The 22,926-nt window shown below is 48.5% G+C and overlaps 1 protein-coding gene across 10 annotated transcripts in view; it reads right to left on the minus strand.

Moving 5' to 3' along the window:
• The window catches only part of PTPRS (protein tyrosine phosphatase receptor type S), a 162,778-nt gene that overhangs the window by 36,079 nt on the left and 103,773 nt on the right, over positions 1-22,926 (minus strand). For 7 of the 10 annotated variants that reach the window (XM_075776768.1, XM_075776765.1, XM_075776769.1 and 4 more), the window contains exons 7-12: positions 12,257-12,526; positions 9,528-10,109; positions 8,472-8,605; positions 8,158-8,302; positions 1,946-2,251; positions 307-500 (exon numbers count right to left, since the gene is read on the minus strand). In XM_075776768.1, the coding sequence (XP_075632883.1) occupies positions 307-500; positions 1,946-2,251; positions 8,158-8,302; positions 8,472-8,605; positions 9,528-10,109; positions 12,257-12,526 (1,631 nt within the window). The remainder of the gene's footprint in view (positions 1-306; positions 501-1,945; positions 2,252-8,157; positions 8,303-8,471; positions 8,606-9,527; positions 10,110-12,256; positions 12,527-22,926) is intronic. The other 3 variants (XM_075776772.1, XM_075776773.1, XM_075776774.1) reach the window with 1 other exon arrangement.

The following is a 22,926-nucleotide window of genomic DNA, read 5'->3' on the forward strand; positions in this document are numbered from 1 at the left end:
GAAGAAGTGGAGTGGGAGAAATTAGTAGATTCCACTGTGGCCTTTGCCTGTCTTAAAAGACTTCCCAGACACAGGGAGGATGGATGGGATTTAGTTCAGTGCTGGGACAGCAGTTCATACTCTTCCACAATAGCTATTGTCTGGGAGTGCAAATGAACTGCAGAAAGACAACACATACCTTGTCATAAAGACACTCATCTACTTTCTCCAGCGTTACGTTGCTTGGGATGAGACAAGGTGGCTGGAGCACTCACCCCCTCAAACCTTCCACAAGAGAAGAGAGAGGAGCAAGAGGCGAGTCCTCACCTGGGCGTCAGCCAGCATGATATCCTTGATCTGGGGCAGCCCCCGGGCCTCTCCGTTCTCCATGCGTACATAGTGGACCTGGTAGCCGCGAATCTGGCCATGCTGGCGGTTCTGGACTGGAGAGCGCCAGAACACTTGGATTGCAGTTGAGTTCAGGACCTCCACCTCCACTTTCCGAGGCGGCGCACTGGGCACTACGAGGAAGGGAAGAAAGGGGTAAGAGTCACTTGGGGACTTCTAGCTGGAGCCGTCACTTCACCTATGGGACATACTCACTTCACCTATACACACACTGAACCTACAGCCCTGAAAGGTGGGGGAGACTTAACAGCCAAACGAGATATCCCATCATCTGCCATGGCCTTTTTTCAGTGAAACAGGGAAGCAGTTCTCGGGGATTTAATCTGCATGGCTCAGAGATATGCATGGAAACAGGCCCGTCTCATAGTCCAGTCATTCTTCCACAGGCTCCCTTGTCCCCAGTTTGCTCAGATGGAAGGAACCATATAGTTCCAGATCCCATTCTGAGGACAATACCACTATCTAACCAGCCAGAAAAGCTCTGGTCCTGCCTGTGAGATGTTAGGGTGGAGAAGATTGGAGGGGGACTTGCCCTTGGAGTTCCCTTGTCTCTCAGGCAGGGCAGGTGGGTTGATAGTTACAGCTGCTGCGTAATCTCAGGACAGGGAACAAGAGATGTCTTGGATGGAATTTGGGCTAAATTCTTGGAAATAATAATAACAATACAGGGCATGACAGCTTCATCTGCAAGAAAACCATACTTTCTCTGAGCAAGGTATTCTATCCATTTGGACGCGGGCAGATGCTCAGGGCAACAGGACCCTCACTGGGGAGAAAACTGTTGCTTTTTTAGAAATTCTTTCTATTTGGGATGGAGGAAGAAAGCTTGAGAAGTTTGGAATTTACTTATGTTATTTACTTGACCTATATTGTTTGAGGGTCCTACCTCACCCTCACTGGGAGGGTGCTCTCCTTTCATGCACACATTCACATTTTTTCCTGGTTTTATTTTACTGTACAAATACCAGGAAAGTTCAAGTCTCATTGTCCCTGTTTGGGCTAAAAGTCTCTGAGCTTGGCCACTGAACTGGAGTCTAAACTGCTTGTCACTGAAGGTTTTTGGAAACTTTAACAGAGATTCTTCCTTTCTGCCACTCATCAAAACTTTGACTCAAAGAGGAGCTTGTAACAAGGAATGGGTGGGAAGAACTCTTAATATTTTAAAACAGTTTCTGGCAGCAATTGTCTCCTCTTCTCTGGTTTCATTTCCTCGCTGCCTCAGCTGCTTCCTTGCTCAGTTACCTTTTCAGGAAAAGTGGTGCAGTCGAGGCTCAGAGGCTCGACATTAAAAAATCCCCAGAAATCCGAAACAACCCGACCCCAAAGCAAGGACAACCCTACGGACTCCAATATTTAGAAGGGCTTAGGGGGATGGCAGCAGAGGATGCTGCATGCCTTGGACCGGAGGCCGAGTTGAGGCTCATTCAAGCTTTGCTCTTGCACCACACACGACCCACGAGAAGGGACTCGACGTGTGCTCGCCAGCGTGGGAAAAGCCCACTCCAGGGACACGTATTCACCAGGGGACTCAGGAGAAAACCAGAAGAAATGCAATTACCATCTTCATCTGTCCGGACGATAACTGGCGAGCTCTCCGGGCCCGGCCCCACCTCCGTATGAGCCACGACAGTGATGCGATACTCTGTCCATTTCTCCAGGGACTCCAGTAGGATCTGACTGGTGGTTGGGGGGATATCATTCACCTCCTTAAGCTCCGTGTCCTCAGAGTCCAGCGCTCGATAGTAGACGCTGTATCCAGCCAGGACGCCATTTTGGCTTTCGGCCGGAGGCGGCCGCCAACTTACCAGAATGGCGGTGGATCTGGTGCTGACGCATTTTACGTCTTGAGGGGGGGCAGACGGTTCTACGAGGGGGGAAAATTCAGGAGGGAAAGGGAAGAAGGGGGAAAAAAACAAAAGATGGGAAAGATAAAAGAAAAAAAAAGGAAAATGATAACAAAAAAATCTAAAATAAAACGTACAAAAATTTGGTTTAGGAAGATAAAATTAAAAAAGAAGAGAGCTTTTTGTTGTTGTCTTTTTTTTTTTTAAATGAAAAGAAAAAAAAGCCAACGGAAATGAAATGGGGCATCAAAACCGAAATGTTATAAGGCGAAGGACTAAAACAGCAAGCGGGCTAGCCAAGTGGGGTCCTGCTGTTTCTACTAAGTGTACGTGGCACAAAACCGAGCACCCAGTTTCACCCTACAAAAGACCTTTCCTTTAGCTCCCTGTTTTACAGCACTCTGGCAAACCCTGCCCTGGCTTGTAAAGCACTTGTTTCCAAACTGCAGCCTCCGGGACCTTGAATTTCTTTGAAGGGATCTGTGAAAAGTAAGTAAGAAAAATATGCCTTTTGCAAGGAGGCTCAAATTTAAGAGTCTGTACCTCCAGATGGAAGTTATTAGCTGTCCACAGACTGAAGGAGGCAAAACCCCATGGTGGTAATGCCCAGGATATTGCCAAGCAATGAGCCCACGACGTGGTCAGACAGGAGGTGTTTAGAGCAAGGACTTGCAAAGGAGCGAGGCGGAGGGTTTGCAAGGTGTTCAGGTACCCAGGGGGATTTTCAGAAGCGGCAGCAGGTCTAACTCTCTTTGCACTCACTGCCTAAACTATGTCAGGGTATTTCTGAAAGTCCCAGGAGAACACCTTTGGAAGCATGGCCCGACACAGCCGCCTGCTCTCACGGTGGCAGCAGACAACTGTCTAAGGGCTGATTTTCAGGAGACGGGGAAGGTGTAAACCACAGTTTCTAGTGCAGGGCTGCTCGCTTTGGTGTTTACTGAGCTGCAGCAGGTAATTTTTAGCGTGGTCTGCTCGGTAGGAAGCAGGACGCTGACACCAGCTCCGTCAGACACTACGTGCCAGGGTGCACGCTGCCATGCCGTGGCTGTGCCCTGAGATACAGGGAGGAACACAGGTCTGCCAGTGGAGATGCCACAGGCCTGAGACCTTGGTGAGGTCTGCGCAAAGAGTCTGTACCCCAGGTGTAACCTGGTCACTTTGGGAACCTTAGACTAGACTTCTTTCAATCACTAATTACAGTTAATCAGCCTAGGTAGCAGAGTGAGACATTTTCAAGGCAACTCTGCAAAACCGATCTCCCCCAATACAGCCAAACTCCAGTAAATAGCTTGTAACTCTCCGCAGACACTGCCAGAAACTGGAGTGTCCTTACACGGCCCCAAAGCATCATCTGCAAGAATGACCACATAAATGGTGGTCACAGTTTCTCTGTTGCTTTCTAATCAACAAAAAGCTCTTTTACTGACGAATTATTTCCTTCAAACCTCTGACTCCCATCCCTGAGTCACAAACACATGCTTATGCCCAGCTTGCCTTGAGGACTCTGCTAAATCAAGTCCCAGTTTGCCCAGTTTGCACTGGAGTGAAAGCCACATGCTTTGCATATGCCTCCATTAAATAGAAGTGGGTTTTGCAGAAAGGGTAAAGAAAGTCCTTACACTGCAGTGCTGAGCGCTCTGTCCAGTAGGACATTTTGAGTCTTGTTCTCCTACTTTCATGCTTTATTGCCACATTTTGGCTGTATTTAAAATGGCAGAATGAAACCCTTATCCTCAGGAATCCCACTGCAGAGGGTGACGATCCCTGACCATGGCTAGCCACGCAAAATAATACAAAATATGTCAAACAAACAAAACCAAAAGTAACAAACTGGAAAGTAAAACATAAATCAAGCCAGTAATTTAAAATAAAAAACGTATCAGAAAGGAAATCATAATAATAAAATAATACTGATATAAAAAATGACTCCTTCCAGAACATTCCCAGTCTGTTTACCTACCTTCCACGCTTCAACTGCTAACTTATAAGACTTTCTTACGAGAGAACAAGAGAAACTGAGCTACGAGGCCAGACCAAGCTCCTGGTGGGTTTCTGTACATGACTGGCTTTTCAATGCCACCCTGCCCCGCTGCTAGCTCCCCCACTGAGTTACTCCCCCCTGCCAGCAGAACCTTAGCGAGTGCAGTAACGGCAATTTTGGACCCCAATCTATCCTCTTTTGGCGAGGTACCTGTGCAGAGACCGGAGAGCAGGGCGGCAGAGTCCCACTGACGGATCTCCTTCACCCTATAGCTCTCTTCATCTGCTGTGATCGATGCAGCACCGACATCTCCAGAATGGAGAAGCACGGCTCCTTCCCACACCCCAGAAGCAACTCGAGTCCCTTTCAGGGTACGGAGGAAAAGACTCAGCCCTCTTCCGGTGCCTGCCATGATGCTGTTTGCTTCTTTTTTCTCCCCGTCAGGGCAGGGTTAGAAGCCACCTTTCCTGCTTAGCAGTCCAGCCAAAGCCACCACGGCTGAGAAACCCACTGCAGAGAGGGTCTGACCTGACCTACCCTTTCCATCCTGAAACTCATTATGAAAGCCCCAGTAAGCAGAGCCGGAGCTCCAGCTGGCACTTGGGTTCACTGTTTGCACTGGCAGCTGCTGTGCGTGGTCACGCTCGCTTGCTCACTCACCCTCTACGCTCCAGCACAGGGACCTACCAAGAGGCCCTGGAGCGAGGCCTCCTTTTAGGTTGGTTTGCACTTTCTTTGGTCAAAAAGGCGGGGTGGGTGAGTGATGGGGGAGAAGGCCCAGATCCCACCCGGACCCCCTCCCCGTCACTCGCATCGACTACAGCACCTGGATGAAAACAGCCACCAAGTGCTGGCCATACTGGAGACGCATCTGGGGAGTTCATGGCACTGTGAGTTTCCTTCACAATCCAGCCCAACCTGCGTGAGCCTGCAGATGTGCGTGCGCGCGTGGGGACAGTGTCGAGAAGGTGGGAGCCGTGTGCAGGAGGCAAAGCACCGCAGCCCAAACCGGAGGCTGGGAGCTCACCTCTGCAGCAAGCCCCTTTGCTGGAAAGGGAGCTACAGCACAGGCAAGAGCCCCCCGGCCGGCAGATCATCGTCTTTGCTGGTCTCTGTTTTTACCAGGCAGACGGCTCTTCGGGAACCCCTCCCTGCCCTCCCACGGGCTCCAGGACATACACGAGTGTGTGCAGATCCACGCACGTGTGTGTGAGCCTGCAGCGACAGGGTGGACTGTATTTGTGAATCCGCTTGAGACCAGCCAGTACTCACCTGAACTGCATCTTTTACACGCTTTAAAGTTGACTGTCCAAGCCACAAGAATGACCCTTACTGACCTTGTACAATACAATGTTTTTTAACCCTTTAGGTACCACAGACTTTGTGTAAGTTTTGTTCACTTCACATACTGTGAGGAAGGGGGAAGGGAAGGAGAGCAGAGCTAATGGGTGGGGGAAACATCCTTTCTTAGGAAGGAACGGAGGGTGAGAAAGCCCCGTTGTTCCTCTACACCTGCACATGCAGCCTCACAGCACCCACCCTGTCACCCCTGTCTGTTGACGCATGCTTTGCACTCTGAAATTTCTGAGTAGGAGAGTTGCCAAGGAGCCCTGGGAAGGTCATGGCTAGTTGGAAAGGGCAAACCAGCTTCCTCCAACTATGAGATTCTGTTATTTTTACCATCTACGTCTCTGGTACTTGAAGAGTTAAAACCCAGCTACTTCAAGAAGAAAAAGATACTTTACCTTTAGTTTAATGGATTTTACTTTGGTTATGATGCTCAGGAGGAGCCACCCTGACAGGGAGGTGGAGGGTGTTGTGCAGAAAGGTGTGCAATGCAGGGAGGGCTGCGGCATGCAGGCACATGCTTGCCAGCGGAGCCAGGAGGGGAAGAGCAGGCTGCGGGAGGACGAGGGAGGCTTTGCCGTTGCAGAGACAAGATGCCATCGTGGTGTGAAACCGCCCAGCAAGAGACAGACAGACAGAGAGCAGGGAGCTGGTTTCATCGGGTTGCGAGAGCATGCAGGCAGGCAGGCAGACAGCGGAAGAGAAAAGAAAGAAGAGCCATGGAGCGGGCCAAGGAGGAGCTGAACGGAAAAGGAGCTGCAGAGGGAAGACACAAAAGCCTGTCCCGAGCCAGAAGGTCTGTGAGCCGAAGGATGTCGCCTGGACCAGGGAGAATTGACTCGTTCCTCCAACAGCCAGCCAGGAAAAAATGTTTCACCGTGTTACAGGACACTGACAGCTCCCAGCTGATGTTCTTATGAGCATTAAATTAATGAAACTATCCCTATGAAAGCTGAGCTACACAGAAATAAACGAGGCCTCATTCTGGGCAGGTGCCAAGTTAGAAAAAGCCCCAAAGCCTTCCCCCTTCCCAGATCCCCTTCTCCTCACCCTTTAGGGAAAAATATTTGGCATCACTAAGCCCTACTGCCATCAGCTCCCAAACCCCTCTTCCAGCCCGTTTTTATTGAACCAGAAAGCACAAATCCCAGATCCATTTTTCCTCCCATCCCCATGAATCTCAAGGAGGGAAACCCCTTGTAAAACAGAAGCAGAGTGTGGGTAAGTTTGACACTTCTTTTTCAGGTCCTTTCAGTTCATCTTCCCCCACCCCCCAGTGATGCTCCCTCTGACAGTACCATACTGGGATCAGAACCAGCAGATCTGCAGCAAAGTCAGGAAAGGATTTTCTTTCAATATGTAGAGAGAGTAAGAGGGGAAAAAAAAAAGGAAAAAAGGGGAAAAACATTTGAAGGAAAGAAGAAAACGACATATCTTTGAATGGACTGGAGGCCTGAGAAAGCCTCAGTAAGGAATTCTGTCTATGCAGAAACGGACTCCCCTTTCCTCCCACCCCCTGGGGGAGAGAAAGGGAAGAGAGAGACAGACAGCAGGACGTGACAATTAAAACGGAAGGATGGGGCAGGCGCCCAGCCGAGCGCCCGCTGCTCTCCCTTGTTAAGGACTCTGAGAGATGGGAGCAGGCGCTCTCTCTCCTCACACTGGTGACCAGAGCCATTTCTGAGTTAGTTCTGCTCCCGGCTACTCCAAACTGCAGCGGAGTGATTTAGTAGAGATGAGAGGAGACAGAAAACACAAAGAACAGCTGCCACAGCCACTCATGCAGTGAAAAAACACCTCATTTAAAAGCAAAGATCTGTGAAAAGCCCAGGTTGAAATATTGCCATCCAGGGTTATTGTCCCCAGGGCAACAGCGAAGGGAGACAATCCATTAAACTAAAACCAGCACATTTTGGTTGCGTACGCTCCATCCCGGTGTCATTAATATCTCCCCCACAGCCTCCACATGACTCCTCTCTCCCGCTCTGCCGGAGCCCAAACAGGACCGTTCCCAGCGCTTGCTGGGCCAGCAGACCTTCCTTCCCGCCGCTGTGAAGTCACTCATGGAAAAGGGCATGAGGACAGCTTTCCCAAAGGCTGGCAAAAACACTGGACCTTTGATTAATCACCTTCCCTTCTCCTCTTCCCCCTATTTCCCCCACCGTCTCCCTGCTCCATTGCTCGCGCACCCGCTCCGGACAGCTGCTGCTCAGTTTCTGCTGCACGACAGTGGGGTGCTGTCCTCCCTGAGCATGCTCAGCACCAAGGGCCAGTGCAGCCCATCCACAAGCTCTTCGCCGCTCCCCACCTCATCAAGTGGACGGTGCTAACGGGCCTCCCATCGCCCCCCCAAAGCATGCGCCAGCCCCGCTCTTCATTCGCATCTCAGCTATCTGGGTCAGCAAAGGGAGAAGGCAGCAGGTCCCCGCGGCACCCTCCCGCCGCTGCCCACCTCCCTGCGGAGGAACCCCAGACGTGCGACACGCCGCAGCACCACGAACGGCCGCCCCACAGCTCCGTACCCCTGTGCCCACCATCTCTGGCTCCCTGACTGTCTTCCCCTCAGAGAAGGGTGGGAAAAGGAGAGACACCTACTAGACTGCAAGGTGCGCTCTCTGACCTCCGGGGTGAAGGCCCCCAGGCCCAGAGCCGAGCGGGCGGCCAGACGGAAGACATACTCAGTGTTGGGCTTCAGGCCTTCCACAGTGAAGGAGGTCGTTGGCTCGAAGTTCTTCGGCACCTGAGATGGGCGAGGGGGAAGAAAAAAATAAAAACAAACAAAAAGGAGCAGAGGCGAGCCCTGCCCAGAGACACCTGCCCTACTCCCCTCTCTCAGCCACCTTGGGGAACGGAGGGCCGGGATGCTCCTCGGGGCCCCAACCCATTGCGCTGCTCCTCTCTGGACTCACCTCCCTGCCGTGGTCTCCTTCCTTATAGAGGAGCTCATACTTCACTATGATCTCCTGGCGGGGAGGGCTCCACGACAACACGATGCTCGTCTCTGTCTTGGCTTCTGCTCGGAAGTTCATCGGCTGCCCAGGAACTGACACAGAGAAGGAGCCAACGGGACAGAGGAGGCAAGATGAGAGACAGGAGGAACCACATTAGCTCAGACAATTAGAAGACTCCTAACTCTGTTTTCCTCACAGCCTGTGCGTGAAGAGCACGTCAGCAGCGAAATGCCACACTGCAGAGTGGGCAGGTTCTTCCTTTAAAGCAGTGGAGGGTTAAATCCCACTGCAGGACTCCATCCAGCATGTCCAGAGTTGCTGGAGATGGAAGAGTCCTACAGGATCATAAGCCTCTCCCTTGGCAGTGCAGAATACAGCCCTTCCAACTAAACCCCAGTATTAAAAGATTCTGGAAGTGGGAAGCCCACGAACAGCCTGTGAGGATGCGGGGTTTCCTCACCAGCACCCCACACCATAGCAGAGCACCCAAAAGCATGCTGGGTGACAACCTGTGATAAAACATCTTCTGTTCTCAGCTCAACACATCTGCTGTGACAATTAGGGCTTTGTTTTGCTCTCCTTTTTGAAAAAGGCAAAATAAGGCTCATTCCCCACTCAGCTCCAAGAAGGTGCTTTCTGGGTACTTTAAGAAGACTTATGCTTCTGGGCAGTGAGTGCTTTTAGGTCTATTAAAGACATTTAGAAACTGGAAGCAGTAAGATACCTCACTTTGAAACAGATTCTCTTTGCATAATTGCTTGCCCCACTCATTTAAGCAACAACCTTTCCGAGAAAAAACAGATCAGAAATCATGCACCAGGCCCTCTGGCTCCAGCCACAGGACTGAGCTTCCTTATAGGAAAATTACTTCTATTTTAACCAAATCGACCCAATAAAGGAAGAAAAAAAAAAAATGCTCTGGTGACACAGCAGCCACAGCTGGCTAACGCTACAAGCCAACACCTCTCCCTCCTGCAGCCCAGTGCATCCAAAGATGGTGACGCAGGTGCTCACCTCCTTGCTGTGTCTTAACCTGGATGGGGTCGGAAAGAGGACCATCTCCCACGGAGGTGAAGGCCAGGACCCGGACGGTGTAGGTTTCGTCCTCGAGAAGGCTGCCCACCGTGGTCAGGAGGCTGTCGTCCACGTTGTGCTTCTGCCAGTTGCTGACAGGTTGATCAGGCTCCATGGTATAATAGACACGATAGCCACGGATCTGCCCGTTGGGCTCCACCGGTTCCTCCCACTGGATGATCATGGTGGTGCTGCTCAGCATTCGTCCCTGCACGTTACGGGGGGCACTGGCAGGAGCTTGTTCGCCAGTGCGAGTGACCACTGACTCACTGGGAGGCCCTTGACCGATGCTGTTGACTGCAGAGACCCAAATCTCGTATTCAGAGTTGGGGCTGAGTCCCCCAATACTGTAGCGTGTGGTGGTGATGTCCTCTTTGATCTGATACGGTCCATCCTGGCTTTTAGACTTGTATTCAATGACATAGTAGGACACAGGGTCTGGATTTCCAGAGTCCCAGGTGATGGTGATACTTGTTGCTGTCGTCTCGGTCACCACTGGCGTCCCAGGAGCCTTGGGGAGTGCTGAGAATCAGGAAGAACAGACATTTAAAAAAAACCCCACATATGCTGAAATGGTGCCTAATTGGGCTAGTTAGGGCTGCAGGAGCCAGAGGCACAGTACCAATCACAGTGCGGCAGTTCAGTAAAGTGCTGCTGAAATATTATGAACCTAGTTATACACTCTATTATCCTCCTTAAACTGCTCCATCAAAAGGAAAGTGTTCAGCTAAGCATCTGGAATCATTAGCACAGACTTCAGCTGCACATCCGCTGGCTCACATGGCAGTAAGAATAAGCAGTTTCGCAGGAGCTCCTTCCGAGCACGTAATCAGATCTTCTGAAACAGCGCTGGCAGCCCGGCTCCGGCACTGTTGAATCTCTCCATGTTTAGCGTGCAGGTAAGGGTACAGTGCGGACTGCGCTCTCCAGAACTACAAAACTCTTAAGTACTTGGAGTGCTTCCTCTCAAGCCACAATGTGCGTTAACACTCACTCCCCGTCTCGCATCCAGAAGACTACCTTTGGAGCTTGCTGGAGACTGCACGCTAAATGCTGGACATCTTTAACAGCAAGCTTTACGTGTTTTCCTCACTACGCGCTTTAGACCCTTTCCAACCTCATCTTCTCTAGATTTGAGCACCTCTAAAGCTCTAACTTCTCCTTTCATCTTCTGCCTGGAAAGACTGCAGATGCAGGAACATAAGGGGGAATAGAATACAAATAAAATGACAAAAAGCAGAAGGCACCAGCAGGGCAAGATTCCCCATCTGAGGAGATAGGATAGTTGGAAGCAGAAGCAATGTATCTCACACAGCAGCTTTTTAAATTGATAGGAAAAGACAGGGAAAAAGAGGAAGGAAGAAAATATTCAGGACAACAAAGAGCACCTCAGTCCAGCCCTAGGCATCCTTCTGCTAGCACGTGAGCCCACTCGCTGTGCAAAGGCTCAGGATGAGTGTCATGTCAAGATTCTCTAGTCCCTACTCATCTCTATTGCCAGACCTTCGTCAGATGCACTGATACAACAGGATTGTTTTCTTTAGCCCTCCCCTTCTCCAAAGTGTTTCTCCTCCTCTCCCCCACCCGCCCACATCCTTTCCCACCCCATCTCCCCCCAGATCCCTCGTGGGCATTGCCAGCACTCAGAGCAGACACCAGCTCATACAAAGAGCTCTACACTCACCCAACCTCAGGGGCATCCCGCTTGGGTTTTAATACTCCCCTGCTGAGGACAGAATAGATTGAAGGTTGCACCCGTGCTCCTCTTGGGAATTGCTAGCTGGAAGCTGGGGTTACTCCCCCTCTTGCTGAGGCAACAACGGCCACTAAGATGCCGGAACTAGGCTCTACTGCAAGGGCACACATGCCAGAGATCCTCAGGGCCTTGGCTGAATCTCTAACCCTGGAACAGGATGCATGCACGCATCAAGCCATCCAAGGCTCCTTGCAAACTGCCCAGCCAGTCTCAGACCCCAGGACAGAAACAAGCATGCAGGGGTTGGAATCACAGTTTGCTTCATAACAAACAGCTCAGTTGTCCTAAAGCGAGGAGAGATCTCAAGCCACCAGCTTCCCCTTCACTGCGGATTTCTTTTTTGTGGGGGATGCCCAAAGATGCATGCACAGATCCCAGCATACGGCGCTCATGGTGCACACGTTTATCCTCCTGCTCATGCTCACACCTCTACACATATACACACAGGCTTGTAACAACACAGACATATACATGCAGTCAGGCACCCACATGCCCATACAGCCACGTTGCTCCTTCTCCCATGCACACACACACTCATGCACAACTAACTTTTACATGCATAATTGCACTCATGTGCAGATCGGACAGTCAGAGGCTGACCCCGTGCAGACACACAAAGACACGAGCAGAAACAGGTACCCACGCACGCGCAGCGACATCCCCACTCATGCACCGGTGAAGGCTGACAGGCACGACCACGTTATCTACAAATGCTCACATGCATAAACATCACACGTTACCCACGTTTGCTTTGCACACATGCTCGGATGCTGTGACAACCGTGCACCCAACATGTGCCTTGCACATATATAACCCATGCAGCAGCTCACACGCTCATGCGTGCACGCTCCTACAAACATGCAGTCGGGGAACCCACGCACTCGCTCACGCAGGCGTGCTCACACTCTCTTACATTTCACCGTGATCTGAGCAACGGCTTCTATGACTCCCAGACTGGACATGGCCACACACGTGTAGTTGGCTGAGTCCTTGACATCCGTGAGCTCCAAGACATTACGGCCCACAGGCATGTCATCTTCAGGCGTCAGGTCCTCCGCTCCCTGCATCCACTTGACGTATGGCATGGGCGAACCCACGGCCACGCAGGTGATGTTGACGTTGCCACCGGGCATGATTTCATGGCTGACAGGTAAGATGGAGAAGCGAGGGGCCACACGGCGAACTGTGGACGAGACGCACAGAGGTAACAAAAAACAAAACAAAAACAAAAAACGAAACAAAAAAAAAAAGAAAGAAAAGAAAAAGAAAAAGAAGAAAAGGGAGAAAAAGAAAAAAGAGCAAAAGATAATTTAAATATAGATGGGGTTTGTCATCATTTATTTTCTTCCTTCTTTAAAAACAAAACAAAAACCAAAAAAATTAAAAAATCAAAACCAAAAAACTGAAAAAATTAAACTACAAATAAATTTTTACTTCACAAACAATATATAGAATATAGACATAAAAGCGATATTTCATAGCAACAGGGTTCCATTGATCAAGATTAGACCCATCACAGCACAGATAAATACACAAAAATTTATTAGCAATTTCTCATCTTTACTGGCAAGAGCTGGCATGGCGAGCGTCGAAAAATCTCCTCCACAGCCGCTGGGGCCCCCAGCTCCCCGCTCCGCGCCCCAGGAAACCTGCTCCTCCCCTTTTCCAGTGGGGTCTGACTCCCATGTCACCTTCTCCCACATTGAAACGAAACAGCCCCTCCGCCACCACGGCCTGAAAGGGTCCAGGTGCCTCCCGCGTCTCCGGAGAGGGGCCCTCTCCCACCGGCCGCTCGGTGCCCCAGGGATGCTGCAGAGGTGGGGTGGTGGCAAGGAGAAGGCTGGGATGGAGATGGGAACTTCTCAAGGTTTTGCCTTGTTGGACCCAGAGAATTCAACAAAGAGAGAAGTATCACATCCCCAAATGCCAGAGACACACCGCTTGAAAAGTAACGAGGCAAAAATATAAAAAAAAAGGGAGGAGAGGGAGTCCCCGGAGCGGGACAGAATTTAGTTAGTGTCTGCGTGTGAGAACCGTCCAGGGGGAGGCAGTCCCCCTGGAGCGAGAAGGAGTGTGGAAAAGATGAGAAACTCTAATGAAATTTTTGTGGTTTTCGGGTATAGAAACCCTAACGAAGCCTCTTTAAGATCTGACACGGTTCCATCGATAGATGCAGCTCTCAGAGTCACAAACATCATGCAAAATAGGTAAAAAAGAGAGAGAGAAAAAGATAGAAAGAGAGAGAGAGAGAGGAAAATGCAGAGAAAGATAATTTATGGGCGGCTAGCAAATGCCCACATGGATACTGAATAGAAAGGGAGCGACAGAGAAAGAAAGACAAGGAGAAGGAGAACAAGGAGGGGAAGGGAGAAAGAAGAGAGAGAAAGAGAGGGAGGGGAGGGGGAAACCCACTTTAATGCTGCATACTTTTTCTAGCTGATGTGACCCAATGTGGTGGCTCACATTGTCACATCTCAGCCCTGGCGGAATAATAAATAGAATAGAATTAATAAGAAAAACAAGGTAATGAAACTTCAACGTTGAGAAAACAGTGACATGTTCTGTGCATCTCCTTAGCAGAGAGGTGGATGCAGCTTCCAGACCTTACACAGTAAGAACATGGACGCAAAGGGGAGGGTGCGGTTTCCTTGGCTCCATTTTCTGAACTAACTGGGCTGGCTGAGGTGGGTGCTCTTCCTCAGGGGTGGAAGCAGGAGAAGGGACAAAGGAGAAACATGAGTGGATCAGAGAGGCCCTAGGGAGGGAGCTGAGGGCAAGGTCCCATCCTGCAAGCAAAGACAAAAGGATACAGACCCCCAGAAGACGCAGGCACAGCAGCAGCCGGAAGAGAAAAGGAGCACGGGATTCCTCCTGCTTCAGACAGCCATGCAGTAAACTCCCCTCGGGTAGGGTGAGCAAGGGGCAGGAGAGTTAGGAGTGCTGGGGGCCTGAAAAATACCTGTCCCTGCTGTCCTATTCCCAGCTAACCTCTCTGAACAACCTCTAGAAAATCAGTGGCGATTGCATCCATGCAAAAGCAATGCAAAGGACATCAGCGCTTAGCCTGCCATCGCTCTTCCCAAGTCCTAGTGCCTTCAGAGGTCCCCCGGAACCGCTGTCTTGGATTTTTCTAGTATTTCTCTTCCAGCCCACTTCCCTGGCTGCCGCTCAGCCTTACGGATTTTTTCAGATGGGATGGGCGCTGCCAGGAGAGGTAGTGGCTGTTTTCCATTTAGTGGGGCTTTGTTAAGCAACAGCCAAATACAGCCTCTGCCGCCTCCTGCAAGCTGACAAGGAGATGTCTTCAAAGAAGGGTGTGCTCTTCCCATCGTGCTATCAATCAGATCCTTTTCTGCATGATTACCAGCAGTGAGGAACCAAAGGCAAGGAAGAGAAGACTTCCAGATTTGCAGCATCAGGAGCTCAGAGATGTCAGAGGAGGATTCCTGCATGCACAGATTTGCGAAGAGAATGGATAGCATGCCCCCACCTCCAATGTAGTCAGGGAAAGGACGGGAGTGCAGAGGGAGAGACTGTAAACTCACCTGGACACTAACACCAGAAGATGACTTTCTGCTTAGAAAAAGGCATAAGGAGAGAAAGTACCATGGTTTTCGCACAACCTCAGGCACCAGCACTGGCTCAAGAGAGCAGGCAACATGCTCCTTTCTCCCTCCTGTCACACCGCTACGGAAGACTTTTAGCCCTAGACATGAGGGTACGTCCCTGTCACCTACTCCATCCTTCTTTCCACTGTCTGCTTCGAGAGGTACCGCATTTCAGAAAATGGAGCCATGCGAAGACCACACTGGTCACGCTCTGAGACAAGATGGAAAGAACTTGAAAAGAAACAAGTGGGGTCAACATGCAGACAGATCTGGGGTGGGTATGACTCTTTTGAGGAGGGGGCTGATATGTAACCTTCTGGAGAGGGGAGGCAAGGTGGGAAGAGGTGAGGAGAAATGGGGAGACATATGCCGGACAAGATCCGGTCAGCAAACAGCATCAACAGCAACGGCAGGTGGGATGCAAACACTGAGTTGTCATGGAAACAGAACAAGACAATTAATTCAAACCGAGGCTAATCACAAAGAAATAAAACCGAACTAAAAGAGAAAGGAAGAAGAAAAAAAAAGGGAAAAAAAAATAGGGAAGAATAAACCAGAATTTAATAACTGAAAAGCATCATTTGATGTATGGTGGAGTGCTGAGAATCGGAGTCTGAAGGGAACAGACGCTGCTGTCTGCGTGGTTTTGGGCAGGGCAGGGAAGATCCACTCACAAAACACAAGCTCAGGGCCACGGAGCTGGAGCCGTGCAGAGCACGCTGACACACAACTGCCGAGCAATCCTCCCCACCCTCCTCACAGCACCCAGGGGTTTAGGCCAGCTTCGCGGGGTCTCAGGGCAGCATTATCACTTTTTGGCTGTTTTAACGGCATCTGTCACACTTAACTACTGGGAAGCAACCAGCACATCTGGACGCCAGCCCAAAACAAGGCGCTTTCTGTGAAAAGGGAGAATTGGCACTAGGGTTAGCAGCCCGCTAATGCGAGACCGAAACAGGCAGTAGCACTCGTGTTGTGCATCCTGGTTTAAAAAAAGCTACACACTCCTGTGTGTGCACAAGTATACAAACATCCACGCACCAGTCTAGGATGTGACAGTGAGTCCAACATTCAGTGCTGGAGCCCTCAGAGAGTCCCTAGATACATCCCTGCTATGGCTCCGGGCAGTGACAACCGCATTGACTGTAACAGGAAATACTTGCAGGGCTCATCTCTGGATACCAAGAACCATCGTGCTGCCGCTTATTTTAATTGCTATACCACTCTGATTTGGCTGTTGACATGAGATTTGTCGAGCTGAGAATCTCTGGGTCTGCGTTTAGGTCAGGGTCTAGGAGGAGGAGAGTGGTGGTGGGAAGAAAGCTTGAAGTGCAGCTAGAGATTGAATCAAGAACGGTTTCAGCTCTGGCTCCAGCTGGGTTTCACACAGAGCAGCTGAAAGAGTGAAATTTTACATGTAAAAAATGCATTGAAGAGATTCCTTCCACTTTGCTATTTAACACATTCCAAGGACTGGAAAGAAATGAAGAACTGCCCTCTCCGGAAAGGAAAAGTTGGGATGAGGCAGTCAGGGCTCTACTTTATAGACTCTTATCGAATGCTTTTACCAATTTCTGGTTTCAAGAAGCACCTTCCCTGAGTTTCAGGCATGTTTGGTTTCCATGACAGCTTTGTCAGACCTGTTTTACAAAGCCAACCTTGCATGCGTACACATATGTGCATGCTCCATGTGCATGTGCAACATCTCCCGATATACACACACAAGCAGGCACACACAAACACACATTTTCAATGGCCAAAAAACTCTCAGGAGCTTTTTTCAAACAAGGATACAGCTTGTTACTGATAGAACCAGATTTTAGAACTGGAGCTGGACATTTGTGATACAAATCAAATTATTTCAATGCAGAGAAGCCACTTCTAAGGCACAGAAAGATTTCTGAAGTGCAGTTAGTTATGAGTCTGTTTAATATTGTCTGTTAGGTAAGCATTTCATGCAGTCAAATCTGCATCCCAAATTCTGTTTAGCATAACTTTCCTTAGAAACCGAACAGATCCACAACTTTTCACACGTAAAGCCAATTGGTTTTGTTGCTGCTCACGGATGCAGAGAGGGTAACCCAGTTTGTGTTCTGTGAGTGGCATTTTTTGGTGCATTATTCTTTCCAACGAGAAGGTACCAATCAACATCGCTAAGGTTCCCCACCACCACCACTCAGTTAAAAAGAGAGCTGGGGTCCACAAGGTGAGAGATGTTTTTGAAAGGGACAGATTTTACAGACCTGATCGGAAGAGACACTGGGAGATCCAGGGTTGACTTTTGCAACACCAGAATCCATCCTTAAAATGTGTTCCCAGGACGCTGCTAGTGAGAGAAATCTGAGGACCAACCAACCGGTTTGTGCTGAGGAAACTCACTGGTTCCACTTTTTAAGCCCCTTGCAGATTAGCTCAGGGAGAAAAATGTTGGAGGAGGAGCGAGGTGGGGAAAGGAGAACGTACTGGACAAGAACCCGTCACTTCAAACCCCGATTCACATTAAACCAACTAAAAGATAAACATATATCTTAGAGAAGAAATTAATTGAAAAAGGAAACAAAAGAAAGTGAAGTGACTGGTTGAAAGCACCAAACAAAACCAAATGGTATTAAACATTTTGACACTCAGCAAGCTGCTGCTCCAAATGAGGTGAGAAGGCGGACATTATTGGCCATTTTGGTGAGACAGGAGTCATTCCGTCTTGCTCCAAAATGAGGAGGGGGTAGGGGAAAGGGTGCCAAAATAATGTGCAGCCTCTACGTTATTAGTGAAGCTTAGATTACACCTGTCCTCCCCTCCCAAAAGGTGGTCTGTCCCTGCCCCGTGCTGTCCGTGCAGCCGCCTCTGCCTTCTCCCTCTCCCATTCCAATTGCAAGTTCATTCCGCTGGGGCGAGACGCTGTTCGCGTTTGGATTTCCGACCTCCGTCCCTCCAGAGGACGAGATACTTCCCTCCTCATGCCCACCTCCTTCCTAATTTCCTTCATGGTAAATAAAAATAAATAAGTAAATAGAGAGATAAATAAAGAATGAGACCAAGGCTTGGATTTGGTCTGGAGGAAATCCATTACCTTCCCAATCATTGTTACTTTTCCATTTAAAAAAAACACATTAGTTGAGTGACAGGCTGGCCGAACATCTCTGGTCTTTTGTAAGTCTTTTTTTTTTTTTCTGTTGCTTTTTACAGGATTGAATATAAAATAATCTGAACCCAATTGTTTTCAAGCAGCTCTGTAACATTAAACACAGACTTCACTATTTTATTTTTGTTATTTTAATTTGACAAGGTGTAATCTAATTTTTTTCCCCTAAAACAAAGAGAACAGCGATGCAAAAGGTGTAAGAGACACAGGCAGGCAGAGATTTCGAGATCAGTACAGCACAGTGTTCCTGCAAAGTGCCCTCTATAGAGAGATATACATATATATACATACATATACATTTTTGAGGTTTTGGGGGGTTTTTTGGGGGGGTGGCTTTTTGTATCCATTTCCATTTCCTGATACCCTTGAGAAATCCTTCTGCAGAAACACAGCAACATTGTTTTGTTTGCTTTGGTTTTAAACTAGAATTTCAGAGCTGAGGACACCCCAACCACGGACAGGGTGCTCCCCCACCCATGGCAGTGCTAATGTAATGCTGACAAATTGTCACAGAACTCTCCCTCCCTAAATTCCAGCGCCTGGAACATGGCACTACAGCGGCAGCTGTACGAACTAGTGGTGGTTCTGCCTCCCTCCTTTTCCATTAAAGAATTTATCAATGCTAGCCTAAAAAAGGTATTAAAATTCCTACATTTTAAAATATCAATGATTGTTTTGACCTTGCGGCTATTTGTTAAATCTATAGAGCAAGTGCAATTATTTCATTCTAACCTCGAAATGGCATTGAAAGCGAAAAGCTTAGCAACCATTCCACTTGTCTATTGAGGGACAGGCTGAGCAACCAGCAGCTCTGGTTTGACGGCCAAATTACACGAGGCAAATTTAATCCAGGAGCAGGCTACAGGCTAAATTATTTGTTAAATTAGTCACATTTTAATATATGTTGAAGCTTTATTTCTTGAGGTCCTAGACACACTATTTCTGCATTTTCTGTGGTTTTTATTTTAATTGATTTCAACTAGTTTTGCTATTACGTGTTTAGCCCTGGCCTGTTTTCATCTTCGGTCTCTCAGTGAGTTGAGGTTTTCCAGAGAGCCTTGAAAAATATTTGAAATGTTCTCAGCAGGACCTGGGCTGCAGAACCTGATTCTGGGTGACTAAGTGCTGTACTCGTACTTGACTCCCGCAGCAGAAGAGGCAAGGCCTAAGCAGGCACAGTGTACTGTTTTTAAATGCCTGCTGAACCATTTAAAACTCCCTGTGCTTGAAAAGAGCAGAGCAACAAGAAGCTTGAGTGGAGGGGAAAAAGGATTATCCCTGCAGCACCACAACTGCTACCTTTTGTAACTCCTGACAGGGCACCACTGTGTGAAATAGGGGAAAATTTTTAATTCTGGTAAATTCAACCATGACAATTCGTCCTGTACCAACAGCAGCAGCTCTGCATGCTCAGAGGTTGCTAACGCACAGCCCACACAGCTCCACAGTGCATTGTTCATTCTCCTTTGCCTCTGTAATATGGAAGAGCATGCAGAGACGCTCAGTCCGTACATACAGTGCTCTATCTTGAGCCAAGCAGCTGGCTGTTTGGATGAAAACAGAGCCATCGAGGTGGAAGTCTGAAGCTTTCAAAATTAAGAGGACGGCTACGAAGTGCTCCATTTCGAGGGGGCAAACCAGCTGTGGCCGTAGATCCCACACAAGCAGACAGATACCCTCTCTAGGGCACAGCCTGGACCCGGCACGTGTTGACTCATTGATGCTTGGAGAAAAATACCATCAGGTATGAGTTATTCACCTGGTTTTATCCACCCGAGTGGAACAAGCATCTCGGCCCTTCTGGGCAAGATTCAAAGCCTCTTAAAAAGGGGCAAAAACGTTTCCCTTCCATCCTAGCTGAAAGGAGGCCACGCAGCTCTCAGCATGGGTGCATACACAGGCATTCGCTTTCTGCCTAGCTATGAGAACTCCAGGGTCTCAACCCAGCCTCCTTCTCAACCGCACCCAGTGAGACAGACATCTCTTGATACACAGGACTTCAAATCCGTCCTTTCCTGCGATCACTATGGGCCAGAAGTTTGGTGGTATTTGTATCCCTGGGGATACAGAGAAGCATCCCTTGAGACTTCTGAAAGCCAGGTGAGTTGTATAGCTCCCATAAAAATCAGCATCCCCATCTTAAGGTGTGCTGACTTGCCTGCTAGAACTGTGTCTTTCTTTTCACAGGTGAAATCTGGACAACTGGCATAGAGCAGAAACCTTCATACACCCTAGGCTGGTGGCAGAGTTCATCTCACCTACTTCTGACCTGCTTTTGTGGGTCTCCATAAAGATAAATCTGCATTTGACCTCGGGAATTCCCTGTTAGCAGAGTCTTTGTTATTTCGGACCATGGCGTGATCTGATCTGTAATAATACACAAGGCAAACCCTTAATCAATAATTTCAAGACCATGCCCGTAACTTCTAGCAAACATATGAGCTCTTTTAGCCAGGTCAAGTCTCTACTTCCTTGCCCAGTGTCATTCCAGCCTATCATGACTACGTTCAATTTAGCTGTAGTTTATTGTTGATGATGTTATTATTATTATTTTTATTGGCTCTTAAGGAAGAATTTAATCTTAAAACCTTCTCAGATCACAAGAGATTCTAGCAGCAGCAGTGCAGTTTGGACATGTTAGAAGTACTTTATAAAAGATAAAATAAACAAATAAAAAACAATGGTGTATAAATCCCTTTTTAATTGCACCTAAATCCTGAAACTCAAACTCCTGTTCATGAAGGAAAATCTTGTAATTAGTAGTGATTATCACCTTTTAGTCCTAGGCAGGAGGGAGGTGGGATGGGAACACCTCATTTCAAATGTTATTCCTTCTCTCTTGCTCTTTTTAAATAGAACAAGCCTTTTTTCTTTTTTTTTTTTTTTCCTTTCTCTTTCTTTAAATAGAGAAATGGGGCTGGGGGATGTCTTTCGGTTATTGTTGGCATCAACGTTAGAAGAGCCACAGCTGGCCGCTTCAGAAATACATTATCAACAGTGCAGCATTTCGGAGTGGTACCCTTGTATCTAAGGGGAGAGGGGGAGAGATTTGAAAGGGGGAGGGGGGAATACCAGCACTGAGGGTCCGAGCACTGAAATCTCAGCATTTTAAGAAAAAGAGAAAGACAGACAGAGAGAAAGAGAGAGATAGAGAAAGAGAGAGACAGATACTGTGTCAATACTGCACTGGATTTCTCAAAAATCACACAGCTTTAATACCTGTACACTAGGAAAGCCACTCCTTTGGTAGATTATTGAGTAGTGAGGACTGATGGGCAGAGGGAAATGCACAAAAGGGAAAGGAAGGGCATTCAATTCTGCAAAGGGCAAAAGCACCAAGCACCAATGGTACAACTAACACACTGCAAAAACCCCACCTGTTTACTATCCCATGTGGCTCACCCACTCGGGATGCACACATGGGAGGCAACAGAAGCTTAATGGGGATAAACAGGGAGATGAGAAGAGGGAAAAGAGGCATTTTCAGCTAGAACGTAACTTGTCGGATTTCTTGTTGCTGTTTACAATAGAGATGCAGCTGACAGATGTGTCCCAGCAGCCTTGTTTGGTATCTACCGCTGCTGAATTTCTCTTTCCATGCTCCTTTAGGAAGGAGGGCTCTACCTTCTCTGGACCTGGCTGGTTTTCAAGGTGCCTGTAGCCAGGCAATAATGGTTCAATGACAAGGAAGAAAGAGGGTAAATGGGGAGAGGCAGAGCCATTAGACCCAGCTACCCTTCCACAGAAGGCGGCTGGCTGGCTGCCCTTCACTTCCGACACCACAAGGACAAGGCATCACCCTCCTACAAGGGAATCTGCCAAGTTCTGCTGATGAGACGAGGCGCTGCCTGATGATAGGGCTCTCCACGCACACACGGGTGCTAAGGGAAAGACAACTGCGTGGGATTCAGTAACGCAGCAGGAAGCTTTCTGCCTTTACCCATCCTGGGCTGACAGCAGATTAGCTCCCGGACGCAGTGTCTTGGGTATTACCGGAGGGAAATGGCCAGTTACCAGTGAGCGAGTCCTGGATTGCTGGGGAAGCCCTTCCGAGCAGGGATCAGGGTTTTTCCTTGTGTGCAGGATGTGGAACAAGAGCCACACCTCCAAGAAATACGTAAGTAATAATATGACCCAGGGTCTGCTCTAACTCTTGGAACGACACCCTGGCTTCTCACCATCTTTTCCACTTCCCAGATCCCTCCCTCCCCCCAAAACAAAGGTTTGTCCCAAATAGCAGGGCTTCCATGGACAGGCGTTAGAGCTGTGTGACTCCTTTCCTCCTGGAGGGATTGAGGAGTTCAGTTACCACCGGGTGGGCAGGAACACTGGCTTCTCACAATGCGTTTGGAATAAACTACAGCACAGCATAACCAATCAAAACTGAAATAGGAAATCAAGAGAAAGCAAAAAACCCAACAGAACAAAAAAATTTAGAAAGTAAGAGTAAATCCACTTCAAATAAACCAGAATTGTAAAAAAACCCAAACTATACATATTTATATATAGAAAAAATAATTCATAATTAATTTAAAAAGTGGCATGCAAAGAAGATTGTTACATTCTCCTATCATGCATCAGGCCCAATGTCCAAACGGCAAGGTAACCATGACGACAAAAAAGTGCAAGAACTCAGCAACATTACCAAAGGATGCATAGAGAGGCCCACAATGCAACTCAACTCATCTCTGCGAGACCCGGGAACGGGCGGGTCTCGCTCATCTTAAAGATTTCTTGCTTTTTCTCTTTTTTTTAATTTTTTTTTTTTTTTTTTTTCTCTTAAGAATGTAAAAATGTGGGTAAAGAAAGTAAAAAAGAAAAAAACCACACCAA

This window comes from Balearica regulorum, chromosome 26 (assembly GCF_011004875.1).
Source record: "Balearica regulorum gibbericeps isolate bBalReg1 chromosome 26, bBalReg1.pri, whole genome shotgun sequence".
Taxonomy (NCBI): Eukaryota; Metazoa; Chordata; class Aves; order Gruiformes; family Gruidae; genus Balearica; species Balearica regulorum.